Below are 23,338 nucleotides of genomic sequence, written 5' to 3'. Positions count from 1 at the left end.
TAGTGATTTATATTCTATGTGATGTGACATATTCAGCTATTGGTTGCATTTTTGACATTTATTACTACAACTACGTTGATTGATATTATCTGTTACAAATTGTATTATTTATTTAGATTTTGACTTTTGTTAAAATAGAATTCAATGAGCAGGTGCATAGGGATAACTACTTAATTTACAAATTTCTGTTCTAACTTGATTCTAATATGGATTAAAATCGTGTCGTTAGTAACTCGCCATCTTATAATCGAAATGTAAGGAGGAGGTTTCATTTCAGTTTTCTTTCGATACAGCATTGGTGTATACCAGTGCCCTACATTCTTGTACTTTAGCTCAAATGGAAGAAAGTTGTGTTCTCGTATCGTTCCTCTTTAAAGGCGTGACTTAATGTTTCATTTGTAATGGAATGTGTTCCGACTTTATGCCGGATTTGCATTAATTAAAAACTCTTGTTATGTATACTATAGTTGAGATTGTTCTAAGCGTGGGAGTGATAATTACTCTCATCACCGCTCTTTCAGCATGCGTTTGTGGATGCAAGAATTCCAATCAAAAGTAAGTGCATATAGTTTACATTTTAATATTAGCAAAGTATTATTACTATACTTAAAATAAGATGCTTATTTTTAAAATCACATTAAAAAGGTTTTATTTAGTTGCAAAAATGCCTTCGTTTTTTTTTGTCGTACCTAAATAAAAATATTAATTGATTTAGATGTTTTTATGTAAAATGTAATCAATTAATATTCTTCACTTGTATCTAACAATGAATCATTCAATTATTATTTGTGAGCCATCATTGTGCATCATAAACTAAGGAAATCTATGGAAAGTGCAATAATTTTAAACAAAATTAAATCTTTATAAGGTATTGTTAACTTTGATTTGGCATAGCTTTATTTTTTTATTCTATATTTATTATTAACGACTATTCCTTATATTTCTTTTATTGAGACTATTCTTATTTGGATTAAAATCTTTGACATTTTAAGTTTAATCTAATAAGAACATAATCATAAAAAAACAATTTACATGTACAATTTTACAACACTTTGAATGGATGTATGGATGCTTGTAACAAAATAACTGAATAAACTGAACAACTGAATAAATATGGATGAATTTAAAACAGAAATAGATTATTAGAGCCAAAGTCTAATTTTTTCTTCCTTACATGGATGTAGTCATGTGCAACTTCATTGTAATATGAAGTACATGTGAAATGAAGTGTTTGTTATGTTAATGCAATGTTATATTTAACAGAAGTGAGTTGGTTGGTACCGCAGGTGTGGTCAAAATCCACATAGATGAGGAGGTACCGTCTCCAACGCCAACCACTCCGGCTTCCATCAAGCGGTTTGTTTAGTTAGCATGCCCTACATATTGTCTATACGCTAACATAGACTTAACAAACCTTTAACTTATGAATGAAGCTTGTTTTACAAATATATGTCTATTAGTTTTTTTATTCATAAATTTAATCCATATGGGTTTGTAGCGGTTTTATGTATTATGTCTGTGATGAATAGCCTTGAAGATCTAAACATAACATTTTAATATTCCTGCAAATTCTGGTAAGGGTTGATTTAATTGTGTAGTGTATTATATCATTTAGGGTATGTGATTTTTATTTATTAACATATTCTAGTCAACCAATGAAATATACCAAATCCAGTTATATTAATTTAAGATTTGCAGCATTTTTCTAAAGAAAGCCATGCTTAAAATTTTGACATTGTCATTTTTGAGAACATTTTATAGTGTATGGATGATTAATGTAATATCCTTTTTTTAATACATTCTTACAAAACCCATCATGCCCGAAGCATTGTTATCAAATGCTATTTGTCCTCCTTGCTAAAGCACCCTGCTCAAATAGATTCTTTTGACATTGCGAAAAAGACTTGCATTTTAAATGGTTTTACCACATTTCTATTTTAAAATATATAATATTATTATTAACACTAAAACACATAAACTATGCTACAATGTGATAATTCAATACAATACTACATGAACATTATCTTTCTTATGTAACAAATGATAATATTTTCAGCTATTGTGCATTATGGTGATTATTTTAATTGTTATATTTTATTTGATATTGTGATAAGCTATGGTTAATACTTATACAAAATATAATCAACTCTAATATATGTTTAATCCGTTTTCTATGTCGGTCTGTTATGTTAGGGCTCATAGTCTCATTTCAAACCTATAGAAACATTACAATTCAACATTAATGCAATCTGTGTAAATGCCACAAGTAGTAGTGATTTGTGTGATCTCATCGAAATAATTAGTTCCTACTATCTAATACACATACAAGTTCCCACAATATTTACAAAAACAATCTATTTTTATTAAGTCATTGTGTTTTTATACCTATTGCAATTAACACAAGATAATTAGAGTTTGTGGTGATATCTGTTTGCATTTTATGTCACATTGTGGAAGGGTATTTAAAATGCAGATTGAAAAATGTTATTACAGTTGCAAAGAAGCAATAAATATTACCTAGTGCCACTAAAGGTTACCTTACAAATTATATTAATTTCTTATTGTAAGAAATAGAAAAAAGTATTCAATATTCTATGTATAATACAAGTGTTAGTAATTTTTATGCCATTATTATTATAATAAAAAAGATTTTCAAACTGTTATTTAATCAACTGTTAGTCAATGCGCCTTTTTTTTCATTTTTATGAAGCTGTTGTGGCTTTTACTAACATAGACCATACTAATTGTTTATTTAGTTTTGTTTAACTCAGTTGTTGAGTGTCTTTAGGAATAAGAAATAATCGCTTTGCATGTAGAGATATGATTCATTAAAGAAATGAGAACTTATTTTGGGCTGTTAACCTTTACTGTAAAGTATTACAGGTCTAATTAGTAACCAATAGATCTTTATAAATGTTTCAAGCCATCATCATTTTGAGATCTCCAAGGTTTATGTATGTTTTATACCTTAATGACTTTTTCCATTACTTAAGTAATGTAGCAACATTTAATTATCGTGTACTACATAGAATAGAGACATCTCTAGAATTGTTACATATATAGATGTTGTGGTAATTGTAACTTTCGCTTATTGATTTAATTTGCAGTTTCGGAATGAGATTTAAAGTCAGAATATAACTGATTTCCAATAATCCGTTAATTAATATTCCAATAATAATGTTATCATTATCGTTGTAGTTTATATTCAGGCAAACATAATAAACATATAACATATTTATGTTTACTATGTTATCATATTTTTCGTTTAAAAAGTATGGTAATATTTTTGTAGAAAACATTGATCTAAGTACCTACTCTTAGTTGATGAAACGGTATTGAAAAGTTTATTAGATTTTTTTTGTCAAAATGTTCAATGTGTATAGCAATAGCAGCTACATTGACCTTAATTACTGTCTTAATTGTTCAGTCGACAAATATAGCTTAAATATTTTAATTGGTATATTAATATTGTTTGTTACGCAGAGCATCTACACAGAACTCTCAGCGCAGCTTGCCGGAAATCCCGCACCCTGTGGGCAGACACGACAGTGGTGATACGGCTTCAGAAATATACGCCACTGTTAATTTAGATGAAGGTACATTCCAGTTTTAAATGCGTTAAGGTTTTGCGTGATTTTTTGTGTGATGCTCTTAAGATGAAGAACTTTAATATTAGGCGATCTTCTGTCCTTCTAAATACATCGGCAAAACCAGAATTAGCTTCAAAAGTTTTTGAGACTAGCAGTCCTTTCACTAATAAGTGAGTTAATTTTCATTAATTGTTATATCTTGTTTCTGACGTTCCCATCACTATTGGGATCTACGATGATACGTTACTTTAAACTATTTGTATGTACCAAATGTCTTTTACCTATTTATTTACCCATACAAACGAATGGAAATATTAAAATTCGGTATCAATAATATTTTTTTCTACGTCATTCCCGACAACTTTAAAATAGAACTCGTGTAAAAGAATGCAGTTTGCAAAATGTCCTTCGAATTGTTTTTGCCTGCGATAAATCAATGCTACCGGATTAGTAATGCTAATCTTCGAATCTAATCGTGCCTCTCGATATAATCAATGAATCGTATTCCACTTGTAAAGCGCCGCTACCAGGAATCGATAATCGTTTTTAATTAACGAGAAGTGATAGCACGTGACTTGTGATCCGCAGGAAGTAAGCCCGCCCCGACAGCATCCACCAGCAGAGACCATCCGTACGAACACGCGTATGCAAAACTGCAGAATGAGAACCACAATATGTGAGTATAGCAATGCAGACAAAATTAACTTAATTATGAACTAACTAGCTTTTCCCGTGTGGCTTTATCCGAATGTAATTATAACTATATATTTATTTTATTGTTTACATTTGTAAATCTATCAATAGCAAGTGTCGAAATGACATGACATGACAAACCTTAGTAATCTTCCTTTCTTGATGTTGGCAGCAATTTACGGTCTCTTTCCCACCTTAGGGTTTTTATCCAAAATATTTACCCCCTAAGTTTAATGACTTGAAAATAAATAGCCTAAAGCGTGACGTAAGTGTAGGCCTTTTTATTAAAATAAGTATTTTTCAAAAGTAACCTGTAATTGCTGACATCTTAGGCAACAAAGAAGTGTGCATTAATGCTTTATTATAATAGTATAGAGTATAGATAGATAGATAACTAGTCGATTAATAGACAACTCTCCAGTCAAGATAAATTACAGGAAGAAACATACATACCTCCAATAAGAAAGTCTTTTGTCGCTCAAACCTGTGCATTATTTGTAATTAACATTTTCTCTTACAAGCTTACTGGGAATCAAACCGCCGACCGTCACTTTGTAAGTCACATTAAAATTAGGATTTCGCATTATTGAGTGAAAAATTAACTTAACTACTTTATGAGATGGAAAAAGCTATACAGAGCACATTGCTTTCGAAGTTACGAAATTCTAATATGGAGAAATAATTTATTGCATTTACAATACATTTTGTTCTGATTATACTTTTTAAAGAATATAGACAGTAAATAGTGCAAGAAAATTAATTTCAGAGCAATGTTCAGTCCCATTTGATATATTACTTTTTAAGGCTGAGAGTACCTATATACCGTATTAAGGAAAAATTACGTTGGCTTCGCTAATATCTTTACGAACTATTCTTTATAATATTGTGAAATAAAATTTATTCTTAGCACAATAATTATCGTAAATAATATCTCTTGTAATCGTAAATAAAATTAAGTGCTCTGTCTCAAGGAGACATCAAACAGTTTATTGCTTATAATAAACAAGATGACATATTTGTTGTCCCCGGCATTGAGTACATAGTATAAACAATGTGCATTCCAATGCCATGCATGTTTTAGTATGTATAAACTAGCTGTCGCTCACGGCTCCGTGCTCGTGGAATTTAAAAACAAATGTTAGTAGCCTATGTGTTCTTCTAGAGTATCCTCTACATCTATACCAAATTTCATCGGTCCTTTCAGCCGTTTAGGCTACAAACTCTAACCAACATCCATCCATCCATCTAAACTTTCGCATTTGTAATATTAGTATGATTAGTATGAAGTATGATTGTTATGGGGAATATGAAATGTAAACAACATCAAAATAATGTCGTAGCTCAAAATTGGTAAGTAAGTTAGTAAAATTATCGCAAGAATATTTTCCATAAATTTAATTCCTGTAACGACTTATTCATATGAAATTCTAAGAATGATTAGCGTTCGAATTACGTGTTTTTGATATCAGGGCGAGGAATTGATGAAAAATAATTCTTTAAAACTCAATATGAAAAATATAACACCAAAGTTAAATCTGCTAAAACGTGTTGTTATTTGGGAATTGAATAGATCGAGTCTAGACATAGTTGTTATATGCTAATCAAATTGACTTTGTAAATGGAAGGACCTTTATTTCAATTCGGGTCTAAATTAAATGTCACGCAGTCTGGTTGTTTTTTATACGCACGGCTAAATAAATATTTTGATTACTGCTACATGAGGTGTAATACTTAGGATGTTTTATTTCATTACTATGTCTCGATTTTATAAGAATGAAGGTCTATAAACTTAGGTAACACCTAAGAAAATATCATGTTGCTATCTAGTAAAAATGTTATCCTGTGTACAGCACGGTGGATATTACGCCGGATCAAGAGTCTGAAAGAGAAATACAGATAGACGAGCGAGAAGCGTCCCAGCCTGGCCCAGGTTTGTTTTTGTTTTATAATTCATGATACTAAAGTTACATATATGTACTAGTGATTAGTAGATTTTAAATTCGGTAACACTACAAATGTTTGGCGGCAAACCGTCATACACGTTGATAATGATCAAACCTATGTCACTGATTATCTTTTTTCAGATGTTATTGATGGTGGTCACTTCGCTTTCAATGAAATTTAACATTCGCTTTTTAGTTTGTCACTTAAGAAATTGTGTCTGTGTAAAGAAGTTTACTTTAAGTGTATTTAAACATTTGTTTAGAATCGGTAGTGATATCGGCGTCGGTAGCAATCAGCGGACAGTTACCGTCTAGTCAGGAGCTGCCCTACATCACTCCGCCGTCGCCGCGCCCCCCGCCCCCCGCACTGCCGCCCGCGCTGCCCCTCGCCCCGCCCCCCGCAGACAACACGCTGCACTTTAGCGGAGACTCCACAGACTCCGCCAGTGAGTACCGCACTACACCAAATGTTGCGAACTATCGTATTAAATGTTTTGGCTATACACAAACTGCACATTTATCGCTAAAACTCTTAGATTCCAGAATATTTCAAGTAAAACACTTCTCACATAACAATGTTATAGCAACTCATTTAAATTTATCTTTTCTCCAAAAAAAAAAAAGAATATGTTAATGACCGCAATATATTGAATTTGACCTCCCTCTATAAGGGTTAAGACCCTTCAATTTGCATATAAGGGTTAAGCACTTAAATGCATGATGATACATATGTACATCAGTCTTCTCTTACATACCCAATGGACTATTTAAAAAAAAAAATCTTAATTTTTACTTCACTACCAGTTTTAATTTAGAGTATTTAAAAAGAAAAAATCATGGATTTAAGGGTTAACATTGGCATTAATTTAGAACGAAATGTTCTTTTCCGTGTTTAATTTAATTTTATACAAAAAAAGTTCAATATACTTAATGTTAATTGTGTATTCACAGAGGGCTACACAAGTATCTCAGTGCGGGAGCCGCTCAGCAACATCCGTGCGCAGGGAGTGAAGCACTCCGCGCAGCCGCACTACGCCACCGTCTCTGATGACTCCGGTATGTATATTATTATGCCATAAATAAATAATTTGTAATCTTAGTTAAATATAGTTTTATACTTACTTTGCCTACATAAATGTTGCTTTTCAAATATCTTACTCAAACTGATAAAACTAATTGATAATTTTAAAAATGAGTTGTAAGATAGTAGTATTTGTTTCCAGACGAGATGTACGCGGCGATAGAGGAGGCCAGCGTGGGCGAGGGCGAAGGCTCCGACACGTACGCGCAGATCGCGCCCGAGCCGCGCCGCCGCGACCCCGCACCCGCTGCCCCCGCCCCCGCCGCCGCCGCAGCACCCGGCCCCGCCACCGCCCCAGCCGCACCCCCGCTGTCTGAACTCGCCACTAGGTATATTAGTTACCATATACCAAATTTTAATAACAATACATTAATCATTATACTAGCTTTCGCCCGCGACGCCGTCCTCGTGGAATTAAAAAATAACAAACGTGAGTAGCCTATGCGTTTCTCCAGACTATTCGCTACATCTGTGCCAAATTTAATTAAAATCTGTTCAGCCGTTCGTACAAAGCTAAAATACATCCATTAAAATTTTCGTATTTATAAAATAAGTATGATCCAAACTATAATGTAGGATGCATTGATTAGTTATAAGATAAAGCAACCTTTTCTGCAAAAAAATAAAGCAGGAGATTCCTGCTGTTATCCTCCTGCTGCAACAGGAAAAAAAAACTAGTGAAGAAATAATTAAATTTTCTTGTACCTTTTTTCAATGTTTTAAAATAACTCATTAATTGTAATGTATATTTCTTTTTTGTTTTCTTTGTGTAGACATTAAAAGAATTGTAATGAAGTATTGGGGAAGGAATTGGCTCCTGTGACACAGGGCAACCTACTACAGGAGCCAAGACTTTCATGAAATGTATGCAAAAGAGACAATAAATGAATTATTATTATTATTATTAATAAATCGAAATTCCTTTTGTATACCGATGTTTGTGCCGAAATTGACACTACTTTTTAAATTATGTGTACATTTATTATAGTGTAATACTTTTGTTTTACAGAAGGAGTGCCCCTCCGGAAATTGGTGCATCAACATCACAAGCGACGCACTCCAGACAAGGTTAATGTTTTGCTTTAGAATACTATCAGAAATCAATAATAATTGGTGTAATAACGTTTTATTTATGTACAGCATCTTCGTCGTCGTGTTCCAACTCTACTGGCGCGCTCGGCTCGCCCAAGCCGGAGAAACGCGTCGCCAACTCCCCCCTGCCGCCCCCACCACTCACCACACACGCTGCACACGCAGCACACGGAACACACGTAGCACACGTAGCACATGTTACACACGGAACACATGCCCCGCTGACGCAGTCGCAACGACACAATCGCATATCTAGTACAGGTCAGTACAAAGTATATATCCCTAAGATTTCATAAAGTTTTAAATTATATTTCTGACCTAGTAAATCTATTTATGATATAGACTACGAGTGACGATCGATGGCCGATATATATAACATATAAAATATTTCAGGAGACCTCCACTTCAATCACGATAAGCTCCGAAGGAGCCTCAACGAGAAACACCAACGCAACAACAGCTGCGTCAGCTCCTCGGACTTCTACGGCTGCAACTACCCCGTGGAGAAGCACAGGTTCAGCTCCGGAGACCTCGTGCGGCCCCTCGTCGCCACGGAACTACATTTCGACATCGACCACCAGCCGCCGCCCGCCGACAACCTCTACAACTCCATCGACGGCCCCGCACCCAGCGACTACTCCTCCGCAGACGCCAACATCAGCATCGACTCCGACCACCGCGTCACCGAGAGCCCCTCGCGCAACCTCGACGATATGTACGCTAAAGTCAACAAGAAAGGAAAAACGAAGCCCGAAGATACATCAAAAAAACTTAACGAATTCTCCAAAGAAACCGAAACCGCCCTCAAATTCCGCGGCGACGATCCGGGGTACGAAACTATAGACCGCAAGAAATCAAACAACCACGGTTACGAAACTATCACGCACAAGGAACGCAATAACTCACAAAACCAGGACCCCGGATACGAGACTGTTAAAGATGTCAACAAAACCCTTTCTACATTCACCAACAACAATCTGCTAAAGCTGAATCATTTAAACGATAGCGGACCTAATAGCATTATAAGCAGTGACCCTGGATACGAACACATCACGAAGCCTGACAACAGCGCCTCAGACTCCGACCCTAATTACGAAGTCCTAAGGAACCAGCCTCCCACACCGCCGTACGCCACCATCGCACCGGACTACAAGGTGCAGCCGACATACTCCACAGTGCACAAGAGAACAGGCAAATACAATAATTGGCCTGCGAACAATAACGACGAGGGAGCGCAAGAACCCAACTACGAATCCATGTCGAATGACCCCTTCTATACCACCGGCAGCGAGTCCGACCCCAACTATGAATCCGTTCGACCTAAAGATCCAAACTACGAGAGCGTTAACGCTCAGGACCCAAATTATGAATCTTTACGGTGTAAAGACCCTAAATATGAATCGGTGCGATCGAAAGACTCAAAGTACGATTCTGTGAGGTCCAAAAAGGATCCAAACTACGAAAGTGTCAAGTATTTTGAATTATCGCAGAAGGAACCGCCGTATGAGAAAGTGAATAATGACGCCGGCACGAATTCCGTGGAGAGATCGGACTCAGCGGCTGGATATGAGAAGATCAACGTGCCCGCAAACAGGGACCCTAAAAACAGTATTAACAGCGGTGCCGACGGCATCGTCAGCGACTACTTCCAAGTTTAAGTCCTGATTTATTTATTTCAGTGTTATTTATGAAAAAGTAGTCAATTTAATTTATGATATTATTTTGTAAGATATCCGAAGAGTTGGTCGGAGATTTTAAAACGGTTGCTTTAGCACACCCATAAAGTAAAATTTTAAATTGTTTACCCAAAAGAATGAACTACAGCACGGCCTAAGAAAACTGCAAATAATTTTATTAAAATATGGTAAGCATTTTATAGGTCAGTTCAATTTTTAGCAGTTAATTTGCAGCATCCGACCTGACTCAAGAGCCTATTTTACATTTAGTAAGACCCACGCCCGGCACTTTAAGTTTGCGTGCTTAATTTATTTATTTTATCAGGTAAATTTTCGTTAAATAATACCAAGGAGAGAGATATAACTTTCTCAGGTAGCTGTGATATAAATATTAAATACAGACCTTATTTTTATAAATATAAGTTTATTTTTAGTGCGAGCATTATAAATATTTGTGGAATTTTATTTTCGCGTTTGTAATTAACTTATTTGTTATTTGTAATCTCCGTTTATGACCTGTACATGTCACTTTTAAAATTATTTTAATACTGGTTGTATGAACTTTAACGTGTATATACTCTTGTAGTGTAGATGTACAATGTAAACATAGCGGAACATATTTTTAATGATATTATACCGGAATATACCGCAGGGGACACTGAATAACATAATTCTAAGAATTATTTGTTTTTATAAATAATTACAATTAAGGCGTTAACAAATACACATATAAATCATGCATTTAAGCATCATGTTTCAAATTCCAATTTAAAAAATAACAATACAAGACTGACATCAAACTATTTGCTGCATTTATTCCCAAAAAATGTCTGTTTTTTGATATGCGGAAAATATGCTTCAGTTTTCATAGCATTTTTTTTTATCAATATTTGTATATTTAATGTGTATTTATTAACGTCTTTGTAACTCTTAAACAATTTGAAACTAGTTTTCTAAATGTAAGACTGCATGGTGTTCCCTAATGAGTTAGGTTTACCTGAACATACTGAGCTTTTTTATTCATTAATAGTCGTAATGTACGATGTTCTAATTTTGTCATAAAACTATCGACGAGACTATCATAATCTAAGGCTACTTATTGTTGCTTTTTAATATTTTATTTGTTATGTAATCGCTTAAGCGTTATTTTCTATTGGAAAAGTTGCTGTATCGCCACGTTTTGTACTGTGTATTTGGCCTTAAATTACAATCAGTATTTTTTGTTAATTTTAAATTTGTACAATGTTGTACGATGCCACTGGCGCAATATTTTGAAATTTACATGTATTTCTTATTTATATGCAAAAACTTATAGACACTAAGTGCCCACTGAGATCTAGATTTTTTTTAATATTGAAATTTCCATCATCATCCACTTGCCCTTATCCCTTACAGAGGGTCGGCACAGTATGTGCTGCTCTTCCATACATCTCTATCAGCCGTCATATCTGAATCCAATGCTACAGCACATACTGAAATAATGTTTTGTCTTTTGGATATTGAAATTTCCATTAATTAAAAACGCATTATATCGTTCTTTTTATAAGAAAATCTATCGCAATAGCTGCTACATTGTCGTTGGACTGAATTTTCAAGTAACAATAATCATAGTTTGTAGACAGACATTTTACCCATTATGATATGGTACTGCACAAATAGGTCGCAATTTGTTTATGTACAGTAGTTATTATTTTCATTATTTTACTCTTAACTTGAACATATGATATACTATGGTAATTCAATTCTTTTGTATCTTTTCAATTTTTCTTATTTAAATGTAGAAAATGCGACTTACAAAATAGTACCTGAATTCAGTTATAAAAATTATGAAACCTTAAAGGTTGTAGGCGCAATATTAAACATTAGTTTTATTTATGACCTTACACAATGTGTACTTAGTAAACAATATTTTGATTTAGTATGATTATTTGTATTACCAACTTTTCTTTTGATATAACTTAGCCATGAGGGAATGAATGTTTTTGTATCAGTAAGCCAAAACAATTGAATTGGAACACTGTAAATAACATAAAAGTAGATTATGACAAAATGTTTGTATTCGTAAATGATTAGAAAACCTAGTTCTTGTATGGTGCTGTTTATAATGTAGTTGTAAAACTTTACATTGAAATGTAAGTGATATAATTGAACACCACAACTACTGTAAATAATTGTCATCACCGCCTATATTGTGTTATGTAACATGTAATGTGTCCCATAGAATACTTAATATAAAATCTGTAATCATCCCAAAACTACAACCATTCCAATTTTTTATAATCCAAACCAGTTTTACTAAAGGAATAAAGTACATATGCCATTTTTATTTTTTTCTTTATGTTTCAAGTGACAATATCTATTTAATTTTGCGTTAAGATAAATTCAACACAAAGGAAGGTTTATATAAAATTGTTTAAGGAATATGTTAACAAATAAAGTAGAGGTATTTCAGGCCTTATATTTAAATATTTCGGCACCATAAGTGGCATGGTGGTCACGTTTTACAAAAATATAGCTTACTAGCTTTCGCCCGCGACTCCGTCCGCGTGGTATTAAAAAAAACAAAAGTAAGTAGCCTATGTGTTCTTCCATATTCTGCTCTACATTTATGCCAAATTTCATACAGATCCGTTCAGTCGTTTAGGCTACAAACTCTTAACAAACATCCATCCATCTAAACTTTTGCATTTATAATATTAGTTAGATAATGAAAAAAATAATTAATGCAAAAATAATTTAATAGCAGTTAATGTTGCAAGATACAGAAAACTATTAAAAATATCAACATCACAATACAATATTTTTTAAACGTAATTAATATAATACAACATCAATGTTGCGAAATTTTGATTTTAACTGTTTTTCATAATCAGTGTTAATAATTCTAGGGCACTGGTACAGAGCTAAAAACTTAAGATTCTTATAATATTCAGATATAATATCAACAATTACAGGTGAAATGTTTCCAATTCTAGATAAACTTAAACTTTCCAATGTTTTTAAATTAGGACTGCCTAATGTATGGAGCAAAACAAATTCAGAAAAATTAGTGTTATTCCAAATCTGTAAATGTTGAACCTTTTGCAAATTTACCAAAGATATTAAACCTTTGTCTGTGAGATTTTCACATCTTATTATTGCTAAATCTTTTAACATAGAACATTGTGATAATAATTGCATGCTATGGTCATCTATAGAATCTCCACCGTAAATATGTAATGTAACTAATGTTCTCTGCTTAGTTATAATTAATTCTTTAATGAATTCTAAATTTAAATTTTTAATCTTTTCAATAAAAATATGGTTTAAATATGGACAATGTAATAATGTATTACAGTTCACTGGGGAAATACCAAAATCTGATAAAGCCAAGAAATTAAGATGTTGAAAATTATCATAGTTAATTACTAAATTGTCATTTGTCAACAAGAGAGAGTTCTTCAAATTAATTTTCTTTAAATTAGGCCATCTATTTATGTAACTTTCAAATTCTTTCCCTAATCGGCACATTACTAGCTCTATAGATGTAAGATTACTGCATTGTTCCAAAATTGATTTAATTTCTTGATAACTATATAAGTACTGTAGCTTTAAGTTGGATATTAACCGCCCATGACTATGAATAATCTCCAAATTTTTTTCACTTACTTCACTTTGTCCTGGCTTTCCAGAGTAAACAATAACAAATCTCCTCCATAGTGTAGTATCGCGAGCTATTTTCCTCCAGTGCTTGCAAACATTCTCACAGGTCAACAATGTTTCAAGTGGTAGAAACTGGAAGACTGCAAGAAGTAACTCATCCGGCAACACTCCGAACCCTTCGGATCTATCATCCGTAGCTGTCATTCTGATGACTTGAAAATAATATTTAAACCTAACACTTGTTTGTGTCGAGAAGAGAAAAGTAAGGAAGACAATCAATATAATTTTAAATGTTACCTTTGTTTTATTAATGAAACGTCCGTTGATTGTAGAAGCGACGATGGATTTAAATAAATATTAACAGAGCTTCATCATGTGTTCTATGTCCACTGAACTCTATAAATATAAAATGCGTATAATTACGCGTATTTATATCTAAAGAGATCAGTGACTACGTCGGTTCTTGACATAGGAATAGAATTGCAAATCATTGTAAATACAAACCTATATTTGGTTAAAATAACGTTAATCTAAATACAACATGAATTAAATACAACTGTCATTGTCAGATTGACTGTCAATGTCACATTGTAAACAAAGAGTGTGTAACAATAGCTTTAGAAAGACATGCTACCTGACCCAGTTGTAACAAGTGAAACTAAATTATAATAAATGAATTTTAACCGAAAAGCGGCATAAATCAAATAAGTACAAAAAACTATCGGTTATAGCCTGTCTTTGATAAAGAGAAAGCTCAATAAAATCATGCATATCGATGCTAAAAGTTCGATGATTTGTTTACTCCAGTTTACTCTATGATACTAATTCGTTTTGAATTTCTATTTCAACTGTTTAAAATTGCTTTATTCTTATAAGCTTATTAGGCGATTATAAAAGAAATTTGTTACTAAAAATAACCTGTGTTTATAAAAGTTAATTGAATACACACCACCCAAAATTACTTTGAAGAAAGTAATGTCAAAATAGAAGACTAACCTTAAACACCGGTATGGAGACCAAAAACGAAATTTTTTTACAAAGACTTGTAAAAGCAGTGTTATGGAATATTGTGCTGCAAACAGTGCTTGCTACGGGTCTAGTATTCGTTATACAAGTAGATCCTTTACACCCGGTGTCATGGCTCGTTTCAACTTTTCATGATGTACTCAGCTGGAAAATGGGTTTAAATGTTGTCCTTCTTAGTCTGGTGTCATTTTTTCAAGCTTACGTCTATGGGAGTTATTACACAGTGCAACAACCTAAATACTTTACAAGATTCTCAATGTTCTTCAATATGTTTACACTGCAGAATGTAGTTTTTGGCATTTTATACTCTCTTAATGGATATTTTAGCATAAACTTGTACACGTCTTTAGCAGATAGTAAATTTAATACATTGAAAAAAGCTTGTGATAAATATGATGGGCAGTGCCTTTCGGAACAAAGCTTACTTTTACAGTTTGGTGGGATGTGGATGGGATTGTACTATTTTCTTAGTGTCCATATACTTGGCACTACTGTGTTGACGTTTCCACATATTTACCAAGACAAACTCCAACAAATCAAGTTAGTTATAAGCCATATAATTTCTAGTGGATTTAGAAAATCAATTATGCCAGTGATATATTATTGTGTTTTCTATTACCTGTGCGGAAATAAGTCTAGAAATGTGGTTGGTGATGTTTACAGTTTATATCTAGAAGATCCACCCATGGACAACTTTCTTAATTTGCTAATGTCTGGTATTTATATTGGCTTGTGGTTTTATACAAGTTTATTCTTTATATCAGTATTTACAATGAGGACTGTATTCAATATTGTGCTTACTGAGCCCTTGAAATTCCCCATTGAATCTGAAACTGAACTAACATTATGCAATGCCCTTGCTCAGACATCAAAGTTCAATAGATACTTAGCAGCCCTTGATTTGAAAAGATTATCCATGACTGATGCTAGAAGAAGAAATGAAATATTCACACTATCTCAGCCGGGAGGACATCCAAGAAACTGGAACAATTTGCTTGATAAGTGTTTGCGAATAATTAATCAATTTAATAAAGAATTAGACAATATAAATGGAGATGGAAGTAATGGTGAAGTCGAGAGTTCATATAACATTCAAATTAAAAAAAATAATTTATCAGATGTCCCACCTATAAGTTCATCAATGTATTCTTCTCCATTGAGGAACATGGCATATTCTCCAAAGTTATTTGAGTTGAAAGATCACAAACAACAGGCAATGGACAATGCATTTATTACTGTAGTAAAGACAGAATTTAATAATTTCATTCATAAACTCTGCCAAAAGCCAGGGATTAGTTATTTCTTTGGTGAACTTACTGATACAAGACTGAAATTTTTATTGATACAATCTCAACCTGTTATCTGGACTTGTGAAGGATTGGCAACAATAGTAGCTGCTTCATTAAAGGAAGATAAGTATGGTGTAGTTCAAACTGATATCCCGGAGGTTATAACTGCATTAGTGAATTTAAAGCAAAATCTAGACAAATTAACAAAACCAGGACTTGTACCCAAAAAACATTTTGTAAATGATGAATTTGCTTTAAGACTGAGAACAGCTCTTTTGTCTGCTGTGAAGCGAAGTTTATACAGGATAGTAATAACATTTTCAAAGCACATTCATGAGATTCCATTAGAACATGATATCCAGGTGGCTTTGCAACCTTTTTTACTTTGTAAGGAACCCTGATAATTAAGATTTTTTTTTGTTTCCACATGTTTGCTCTTATTTTAATAAATAATTAAGTGCTTATTTTTTGTATTGTAATTCAAATGCTTATCTTATGCTAATGATGTGCCAAAACCAATATTTTTTCTTTTGTGTGTGAATTTAAGGTAGATTATTTTTTACCATTACCATTTTAAACCATTTAGTGCAGAGCAAATGGACTTTTATTATTTTTTGTACCTTTTGTAATACAAGCTGTAAGAAGTTTCATTTAAAAAATCACTATCTTATATTAAAACTTGTACATACTCCTAAATGTTTCCATTTAAAAAGTAAAAAAATGTCACTTTGTAATATAATAGTAGTTAGTATTTAATAAATGTAAATATATTTTATTTTGCATTTTTTTTAACAGATGAGATACTTAAAAATTTATAGGGTGAGATGCGGTTTTTCAGACGAAAACAATTATTTTTCAAGTTAGTCATAAATGGGAAATTGAAAATACAAAGATGCGAATCCAATACAAAATATATTTAAAAACCGTTACCGTGGGGTTAAAATTCAGAAAATTAATACAAAATTGTACTAAGTAGTAACAGTATATTATCCTCAATTTCTATTCTATAACACTATTAAAATAATTCACACAACTAACATTTAATATTCTATTTAATAGATACTGAGATAAAGTCCAACTAAGATAACTCTGCAATCGATTTACTTTATTAGTAAAGTTTGACCAATACAGAATAGATAAAAGGATGTTTTGAACTAACCTAGAATTTGCTGCATTAGTACAAGCCCCTATAGTGTAGTCTTGAGTTGACACAAGTTTTTAATATGGAACTATGTATTATCATTGTCATACAATGACAATTACGAAAAAAAATTGCGTCTGAATGTTTAGGGTTAGTTGTATGGGAGATTTTGCGCAATTTTATTAAACATGTGTAAAGTTTTTTTTTATTTTATAACATATGCAGTTATCACTCCTTATATTTGTAGTTTGAATGTTACAAGAGCGTGTCCTCGTCGCGCAGCTCGCCAGTGAGCAGGCTGCGCTGGCTGGCCGCGCCCAGCAGCGCCGTGCGCTCCGCTGACGACGAGTCGCAGCTCAGAGATGCTGCACAACACATTTATAATCATAATTCCTATAGTTCAATAGTTATAAATCAATCGCATGCTAAGAATGAAAGGTTAGAATGAGTTAAAAAGTGTAAAGCGATAATTTTTTTTTTCTTTTGCAAGTCAAAACCGCGTACACGCTTGATCTCATTTTAAAACAAAATTTTACATAAATAAAAATCACAATAGTCATGAAAAAAATTTCGCATATAACTTACATTGTTAGAGATGTTGTATTGGAGAGAGTGGGTAGAAAGTGACAGGGGAGAGAGAGAGTGAGTGAGAGGAAGAGAGAGAGAGTTCTCCTTGGCGGTACGTTATGTAAAGTGGGTACATACGAAGGGTCGATTACCGTCGGGGCTGGCGTGCGGCGTGGCGGAGGTGGAGGCGGAGGCGGTGCGCTGCGAGCGCGGCTCGGGCGAGGCGAGCGCCGCGCGCACCGACCCGCCCGGAGACTCGGACATCGACGCCTGCAGGCTGTAGCTCTCCCTGACACCACACATTATTTCGACATTATTATTTCAAATGTACACATTTTTAAATGCTTAATAACATAACACACTAGCTGTTTTCCGCGACTTCGTTTATGCAACTTCAAAAGCATACGAACTATGAAAAACAAAAATACGTATCTCTTAGGAACCTGCCATTTGTTTCATCAAATTCCCATAAGACATATGTATAATCGTTGCAGACTTATCGTATAAATACGAAAAACAAAATAAAAGCATCTACCGGAAATTGTAACTATTTCCCGATCAAAACTATTCTATATATTCTTCTAGATTACTCTCTACGCCAAATTGCATCGAGATGCCTTCAGCAGTCTTGACACAAACTAATAAACATAAATCCATCCTTACAAACTTTCATATTTACATAATAAAATTTGAAAAATGTTGCCATTGATAAAAAAGAATTGCCAGATGACAATCGCAATATGCAATAAATAAAAAAATAAATGAGTTTATTAAATAGTGACAGATGAAACTGTTATAAAATAAAATAAGTTCCGACCGTGCCCTCGTCGCAAAAGGTGAGAAGGATGAAACTCTTTATCCTCATCTGTCCTCAGGCGGGGACAGAGCGGGGTGACGGTAGGGAAAATCCGTTAATCACCTGTATCCTGAGGTGGAGGAGGTCTGCGAGATCTCGCTGTCGTAGGAGCTGTCTGCGGGCGCGGCGGGCGGCAGCAGCAGCGGGCTGGTCCACTCCGCGCGCCGCGGGCACGTCTGCACATCTCACATTACCTCACACGATTACTGTCTATTCCTTTAAAATCATACTCAATTTTGCCCGCTATTTCTAAACAGAATTGTAATATATTGTGTCTTATGTAGATTTGAACAAACTTCCATCAGTTAATTTATATTAAATCAGTCCTAAATCTAACGCCGTTTTATTAATACGCATATATTACAACTGGCGACGAGGATGAGAAAAAATAATTTAGTAAACTATGTGTTCTTCCAGACTATGTTCTACATCTGCTATGTGCTACATTTCATCGTGATCCCTTATACCGTTCCGGAGACACAGTAACAAACATCCATCCATCTAAACTTTTTCATCTTACTAATATTATTAATGTGAAAGATTGGATGGATATTTGTTAGAGTTTTCATCCTAAATTGCTAAACGGATCTCGATGAAATTTATCATAGATGTAGAGAGTAGTTTGAAAGAATACATAGGCTACTTACTTTTTTTTTAATTTCACGCGAACGAAGTGGCGGGTCAAAGCTAATTAGGATGTAGTAAAGAAAGTATGATTCAAATGGACTCATTAGGCGAATCGAGAGTACTAAACATGTTAAGCCGACAGTATAAATAAGTTTTGTAATGAAATATTTAATCTGTGTACGTACATCGGGTTTGCTGGCGTGTCTGCTGCGACGGAATTTGAATGTCTTCTTGGAGGGTCCGTGCGCGCGCTGCAGTCGCGGCCGCTCCTCGCCCTCCTCGCACGACGCCTCGCCCTCGCCCTCGCCCTCCCCCTCGCCCGTCGACAACGGTGACAAGGGGGACATTGTTGTCTCGCCTGGACATATTATATTACTTATACTAGCTCTTTAATGATCTAAATCTTTTTTTGGAATCGGCCCACTATTTGTTGAATTATTTCAATACATACAAAAATACTAATAATTCCTCTTAATAATATTAATAAACACGTAGATTAAGATAAAAAAATGACTGTGGCGCTAGTGTGGCGAACGACCGCTATAACGCAATTAAGTAGAATAATGTATGTGAAATATGTATGAAATTTAAAGTCAGTCCTACCAAATTCTTGTAAATTATCAGTGGGGCTGCAAACTTGTCAAACATGTGATGGAAATATCGGATTTTGTTACTTTATAGGACAGTGGCGTCATTTTTGTCATCTGTGCCTCTATTAGATAGTAGTGGGACAAGCCCTTAGTAGTTTTTAATCATCAGATACGTATTTAAGTGTCAAACGTACCTGATGTAAGTTTGAACTCGACGGAGGACACGAAGCGCAGCTTGGTCTGCGTGCCCGCGTACGCCACCGCGCCCGCGGGCTTGGTCTCATTAGCGAAGTAAGCGGTCACCCCTTGAAGTATATTCAAAAATGTTACTATGGCCGAGTTCCAAGGATAATAATAATAATTAGATAATTTAAAGCTAGCACACGTTTGTTGTAATCAAAGACATTTAAGAAATACATAAACTAGACATAGAGAACAATATTTCTCCAACGGTAACTTCTTCGAAAGGTACTATGTTAGTTGTCTAGTTTAGTACGCCACCTCAAATCAAAACTATAATAAGCTCCATCTTATGTTATGAAATAAACATTTAAAAACATGATTTAGTGGCACCTATTGTTAATTCATTAAAATACAATTAATTATATCGATAATGGTTGTGGTAAGCTGACCTATTTGTGAGTGTAAGCTGCCGTTGTTATTGCTGGTGTCGCTGTGGCGGCCGGCCGCAGGACACGGGAACTCGTAGGGCGGCAACTGCTGGCTCGTCGTTGAACTGCTCGATACTGATTCTGTTCAAATTACTATTTAGTCAATTATCTTTCAGTAAACTTGTTAACACGTCTGTTAGGTACATAATCTTTGCTCGTTTTATACATGTTTGTTTAATCTTTGATCAAAGTTACAATAAAATGTAGAACGATATAGAGGTGTTTATGGCAGTGACAAGCTAAAATGAGTGTTAAAGCTATAAACTAAAGTGCATGTTTGTTTGTAAAAAGGCAAGCATCTGTATAATGTTGCGTAGTATAAAAATAATGTTAGCATGAAGACGCGCTAGCATCAGTCATTCACTCAAATGTATTGTGTAGATGTTCATGTTTGGTCAGTTAAGAGTAAATACAAAGTGGTATATCTAATAAACGAGTTTTAAACCAGCATTGCCACCTTGTCGCGGTGGCAAGCGAAAGCGATCCCGTGGCGCCCCACACAATGACCAGGAGGGAACAGAGGGGTTTAGTGGGTATGCCCTATTATGGGGAAAGTCCCACATAACTCTCGTGCCTGCCCCGAGGCACGGAGTATGCGTAAAACATTCCCCTCTGAAAAAAAAAGCATTGCCACCTTACGTTATTAAAAAAATAAGTGGTTTTATTTCCCCGTGTCCCGCAGTGGGTGTGTACCGTGTGCTGTATGTTGCAAGTACTGTGTGTACCTCTCTGCGCGGCGAGCGTGGCGGGGTGGTCCGGAGTGCGCGGCGGGCCGGCGCGCCCCACCAGCATGGAGATGAGCGAGGGCCGGTGCTGCTGCTGCTTGTCGCCGCGCGGGATGGCCTCCGAGGCGCGCTTGCCGCCCGCCGCGCCCAGGCTCTCCGCTATCTGCTCTGCGCTCAACACAAACATGGACAATACACATGCGTGTCGGCAGCATTACTTATAACTAAAGGTTGGGAACTAAGAGTGGATGTGACGATGGATGAGACGCACAGGAAGGGGAAATATCGTTTTCTTCTTTATGTGCGTCCCCTCCTCCGTCGATTAGTTGGCAATGCATCTGCAAATGCAGATGTCTATGGGAAGCAGTCTCTTCGCCATTTTAGCGGATGGCCTCCTGCTCAATTGCCACTTTATGATATAAAAAAAATTCTCTTGACAGTTAAATTTAATCTTTGGTATGTAACTCTGTTATCCAAAAATAAATTAGAAAGGAAATTTTAGTTAGTTAGTTAGTTTAGTTTAGTTAATATTAGTTTTTGTGTTATTTCAATACATAAAAATACAAATCTTTCCTCTTAAAAATACTAGTATAGATGTGATAACTTTGGAGTAAAGAGAAGTACCGAATTTGTAGTGATCGTGTGTATCGCGCATTGTGCGCAGCTCGCGAGCAAGTTCGGCGAGCAGTGCGCCGCGCGCGCGCCCCGCCGGCAGCTTGAGGCCGCGAGCACGCTCGCGCACCACGAACTGCATGTGCCGCTCGTGGTCACCGATAGGTGGTTGAGATAGCTATACAAAACAAAATTAAACAATTATTGGTACGTTAACACTAGGCCAGTACAACTGGTCAGTAGCGCTTAATAACTGGACTGTCAATCAATTGGCACAGTGTGAACGCTAACTGGTGCCAAAGACTCCATACAATCCATGACTGGCGGTTGTGACTGTCCAACTGTACTGACTCTATTTTGACATAGCCAAAAGAAACAATGAAATAGCATAAACAATGAAAAAATAAAAAAAAACTCTATTGGTCCAAATCAATTTTGTGCAAAAGCTATAAGTCAGGAACTCTGTGTTTCAGTTGCAGACCCTTCTGTTAACTGTGTTGCGCTATTTAAAATAAGTTGGTACAGAGACAGAAAGGGGCAGGGGGCAGGCGGCGGGCAATGTGACCTTGTGCACGATGAAGGGCTGCAGCAGCACGTAGAGCGGCGTGCGGTAGGTGACGACGTGCTCCAGGAAGTCCCAGAGGTGGTGCGCGGCCTCGTTGCGGCGGCCCAGCTCGCGCATGGCGCGCGCGATGCGCCCCCACTCGCAGCACAGCTCGCTCGTGAAGCACGCGCAGATCACCTTCAGAGCTGCACCACACAACATACACAATCTAAACTAATCTGTAATCAACAATTTGATTTATTTCAATTGATTTTTGAGTCACTTTTTATTTAAACGAAGAAATTTCACCGCTGTACTTACATATGTGTCGAACTCATAATAAATTAATCTATACGAACAAAATAAAACGTAAACACACACGTTTTTGTTGAAGGATATTAGTAATCACAGCATATTTTTAAATAATTTTAAGAAAATGTCGTACATTTACGTCGTGTTATAGATTACAGACTATATAATTTCACGCTATGTAATTTACGGGGTGAAGAATTTGGACAAAAATGTCGAACATTAAATTTTGAGATCACTTAGATTGCGGAAGAGACTACACGGGAAAAGCTAGTATGGCTTTAAAGTAAAATTTAGCTTTGATACTTATCATATTACCATTTCGTATAGAATAGAGATGATTCGTATGTTTTTGTGTAGACGTATGAACATATGAATTCCAGGATAAAGTCGCGTATACCTAAGAAGGCGATCCTGTAGAGCTGGTTGGAGAGCCTGGTGGTGTTGCGGATGTCGCGGCTGCCGGTGAAGGTGAGCGAGTTGGCGCGTGCGTCGGCCGCGTTGAGCTTGGCGTTGACGGCGGCGAGCTGTCCGGGCGGCGCGGGCGGGCACAGCGCGCTCAGCACCGCCGACACCACGTACGACACGTCCGACTGCCGCAGCGGCGGCACGTCTATGAAACACATCTGCTCGTGGGGTCCGATCCCATCATACGACTACTGTA

At 35.5% G+C, this 23,338-nt stretch overlaps 4 protein-coding genes across 6 annotated transcripts in view; 2 read left to right on the top strand and 2 right to left on the bottom strand.

The window, feature by feature from the left end:
* The first annotated feature begins 67 nt into the window (after positions 1-67).
* On the top strand, positions 68-11,488 carry LOC106104250. 2 transcript variants are annotated; one of them, XM_013284233.1, is made up of 11 exons: positions 68-555; positions 1,264-1,356; positions 3,484-3,596; positions 4,179-4,266; positions 6,134-6,213; positions 6,490-6,672; positions 7,178-7,282; positions 7,450-7,636; positions 8,317-8,375; positions 8,448-8,660; positions 8,793-11,488. In XM_013284233.1, exons 1-11 carry the CDS (start codon positions 455-457, stop codon positions 10,055-10,057), a joined length of 2,487 nt encoding a protein of 828 aa, XP_013139687.1. In that variant the 5' UTR covers positions 68-454; the 3' UTR covers positions 10,058-11,488. The 2 variants fall into 2 exon arrangements, with proteins under 2 accessions (XP_013139687.1, XP_013139688.1); XM_013284234.1 differs by lacking the exon at positions 1,264-1,356.
* Positions 11,489-12,844: 1,356 nt separating this feature from the next.
* Positions 12,845-14,279, bottom strand: LOC106104114 (F-box protein SKIP19-like). 2 transcript variants are annotated; one of them, XM_013284065.1, is made up of 2 exons: positions 14,015-14,279; positions 12,845-13,922 (listed from the first exon to the last, which is right to left on the bottom strand). In XM_013284065.1, exon 2 carries the CDS (start codon positions 13,919-13,921, stop codon positions 12,890-12,892), a length of 1,032 nt encoding a protein of 343 aa, XP_013139519.1. In that variant the 5' UTR covers position 13,922; positions 14,015-14,279; the 3' UTR covers positions 12,845-12,889. The 2 variants fall into 2 exon arrangements, with proteins under 2 accessions (XP_013139519.1, XP_013139518.1); XM_013284064.1 differs by having other exon boundaries at positions 12,846-13,929.
* Positions 14,280-14,538: 259 nt separating this feature from the next.
* On the top strand, positions 14,539-16,541 carry LOC106104085 (nucleoporin NDC1-like). Its single transcript, XM_013284024.1, has one exon. The coding sequence runs from the start codon at positions 14,727-14,729 to the stop codon at positions 16,431-16,433; it is 1,707 nt and encodes a 568-aa protein (XP_013139478.1). The 5' UTR covers positions 14,539-14,726; the 3' UTR covers positions 16,434-16,541.
* Positions 16,542-16,949: 408 nt separating this feature from the next.
* The window catches only part of LOC106104062 (protein unc-80 homolog), a 33,729-nt gene continuing 27,340 nt past the window's right edge, over positions 16,950-23,338 (bottom strand). The window contains 10 exon segments of the mRNA XM_013284000.1: positions 16,950-17,538; positions 17,893-18,029; positions 18,660-18,772; positions 19,409-19,581; positions 20,008-20,118; positions 20,446-20,565; positions 21,210-21,377; positions 21,834-21,999; positions 22,387-22,571; positions 23,075-23,287. Of these exon segments, the coding sequence (XP_013139454.1) occupies positions 17,429-17,538; positions 17,893-18,029; positions 18,660-18,772; positions 19,409-19,581; positions 20,008-20,118; positions 20,446-20,565; positions 21,210-21,377; positions 21,834-21,999; positions 22,387-22,571; positions 23,075-23,287 (1,496 nt within the window). The 3' untranslated portion in view covers positions 16,950-17,428.

This window comes from Papilio polytes, unplaced genomic scaffold (assembly GCF_000836215.1).
Source record: "Papilio polytes unplaced genomic scaffold, Ppol_1.0 DF823691.1, whole genome shotgun sequence".
Taxonomy (NCBI): domain Eukaryota; kingdom Metazoa; phylum Arthropoda; class Insecta; order Lepidoptera; family Papilionidae; genus Papilio; species Papilio polytes.
This window is presented reverse-complemented; position numbering and strand designations above follow the sequence as displayed.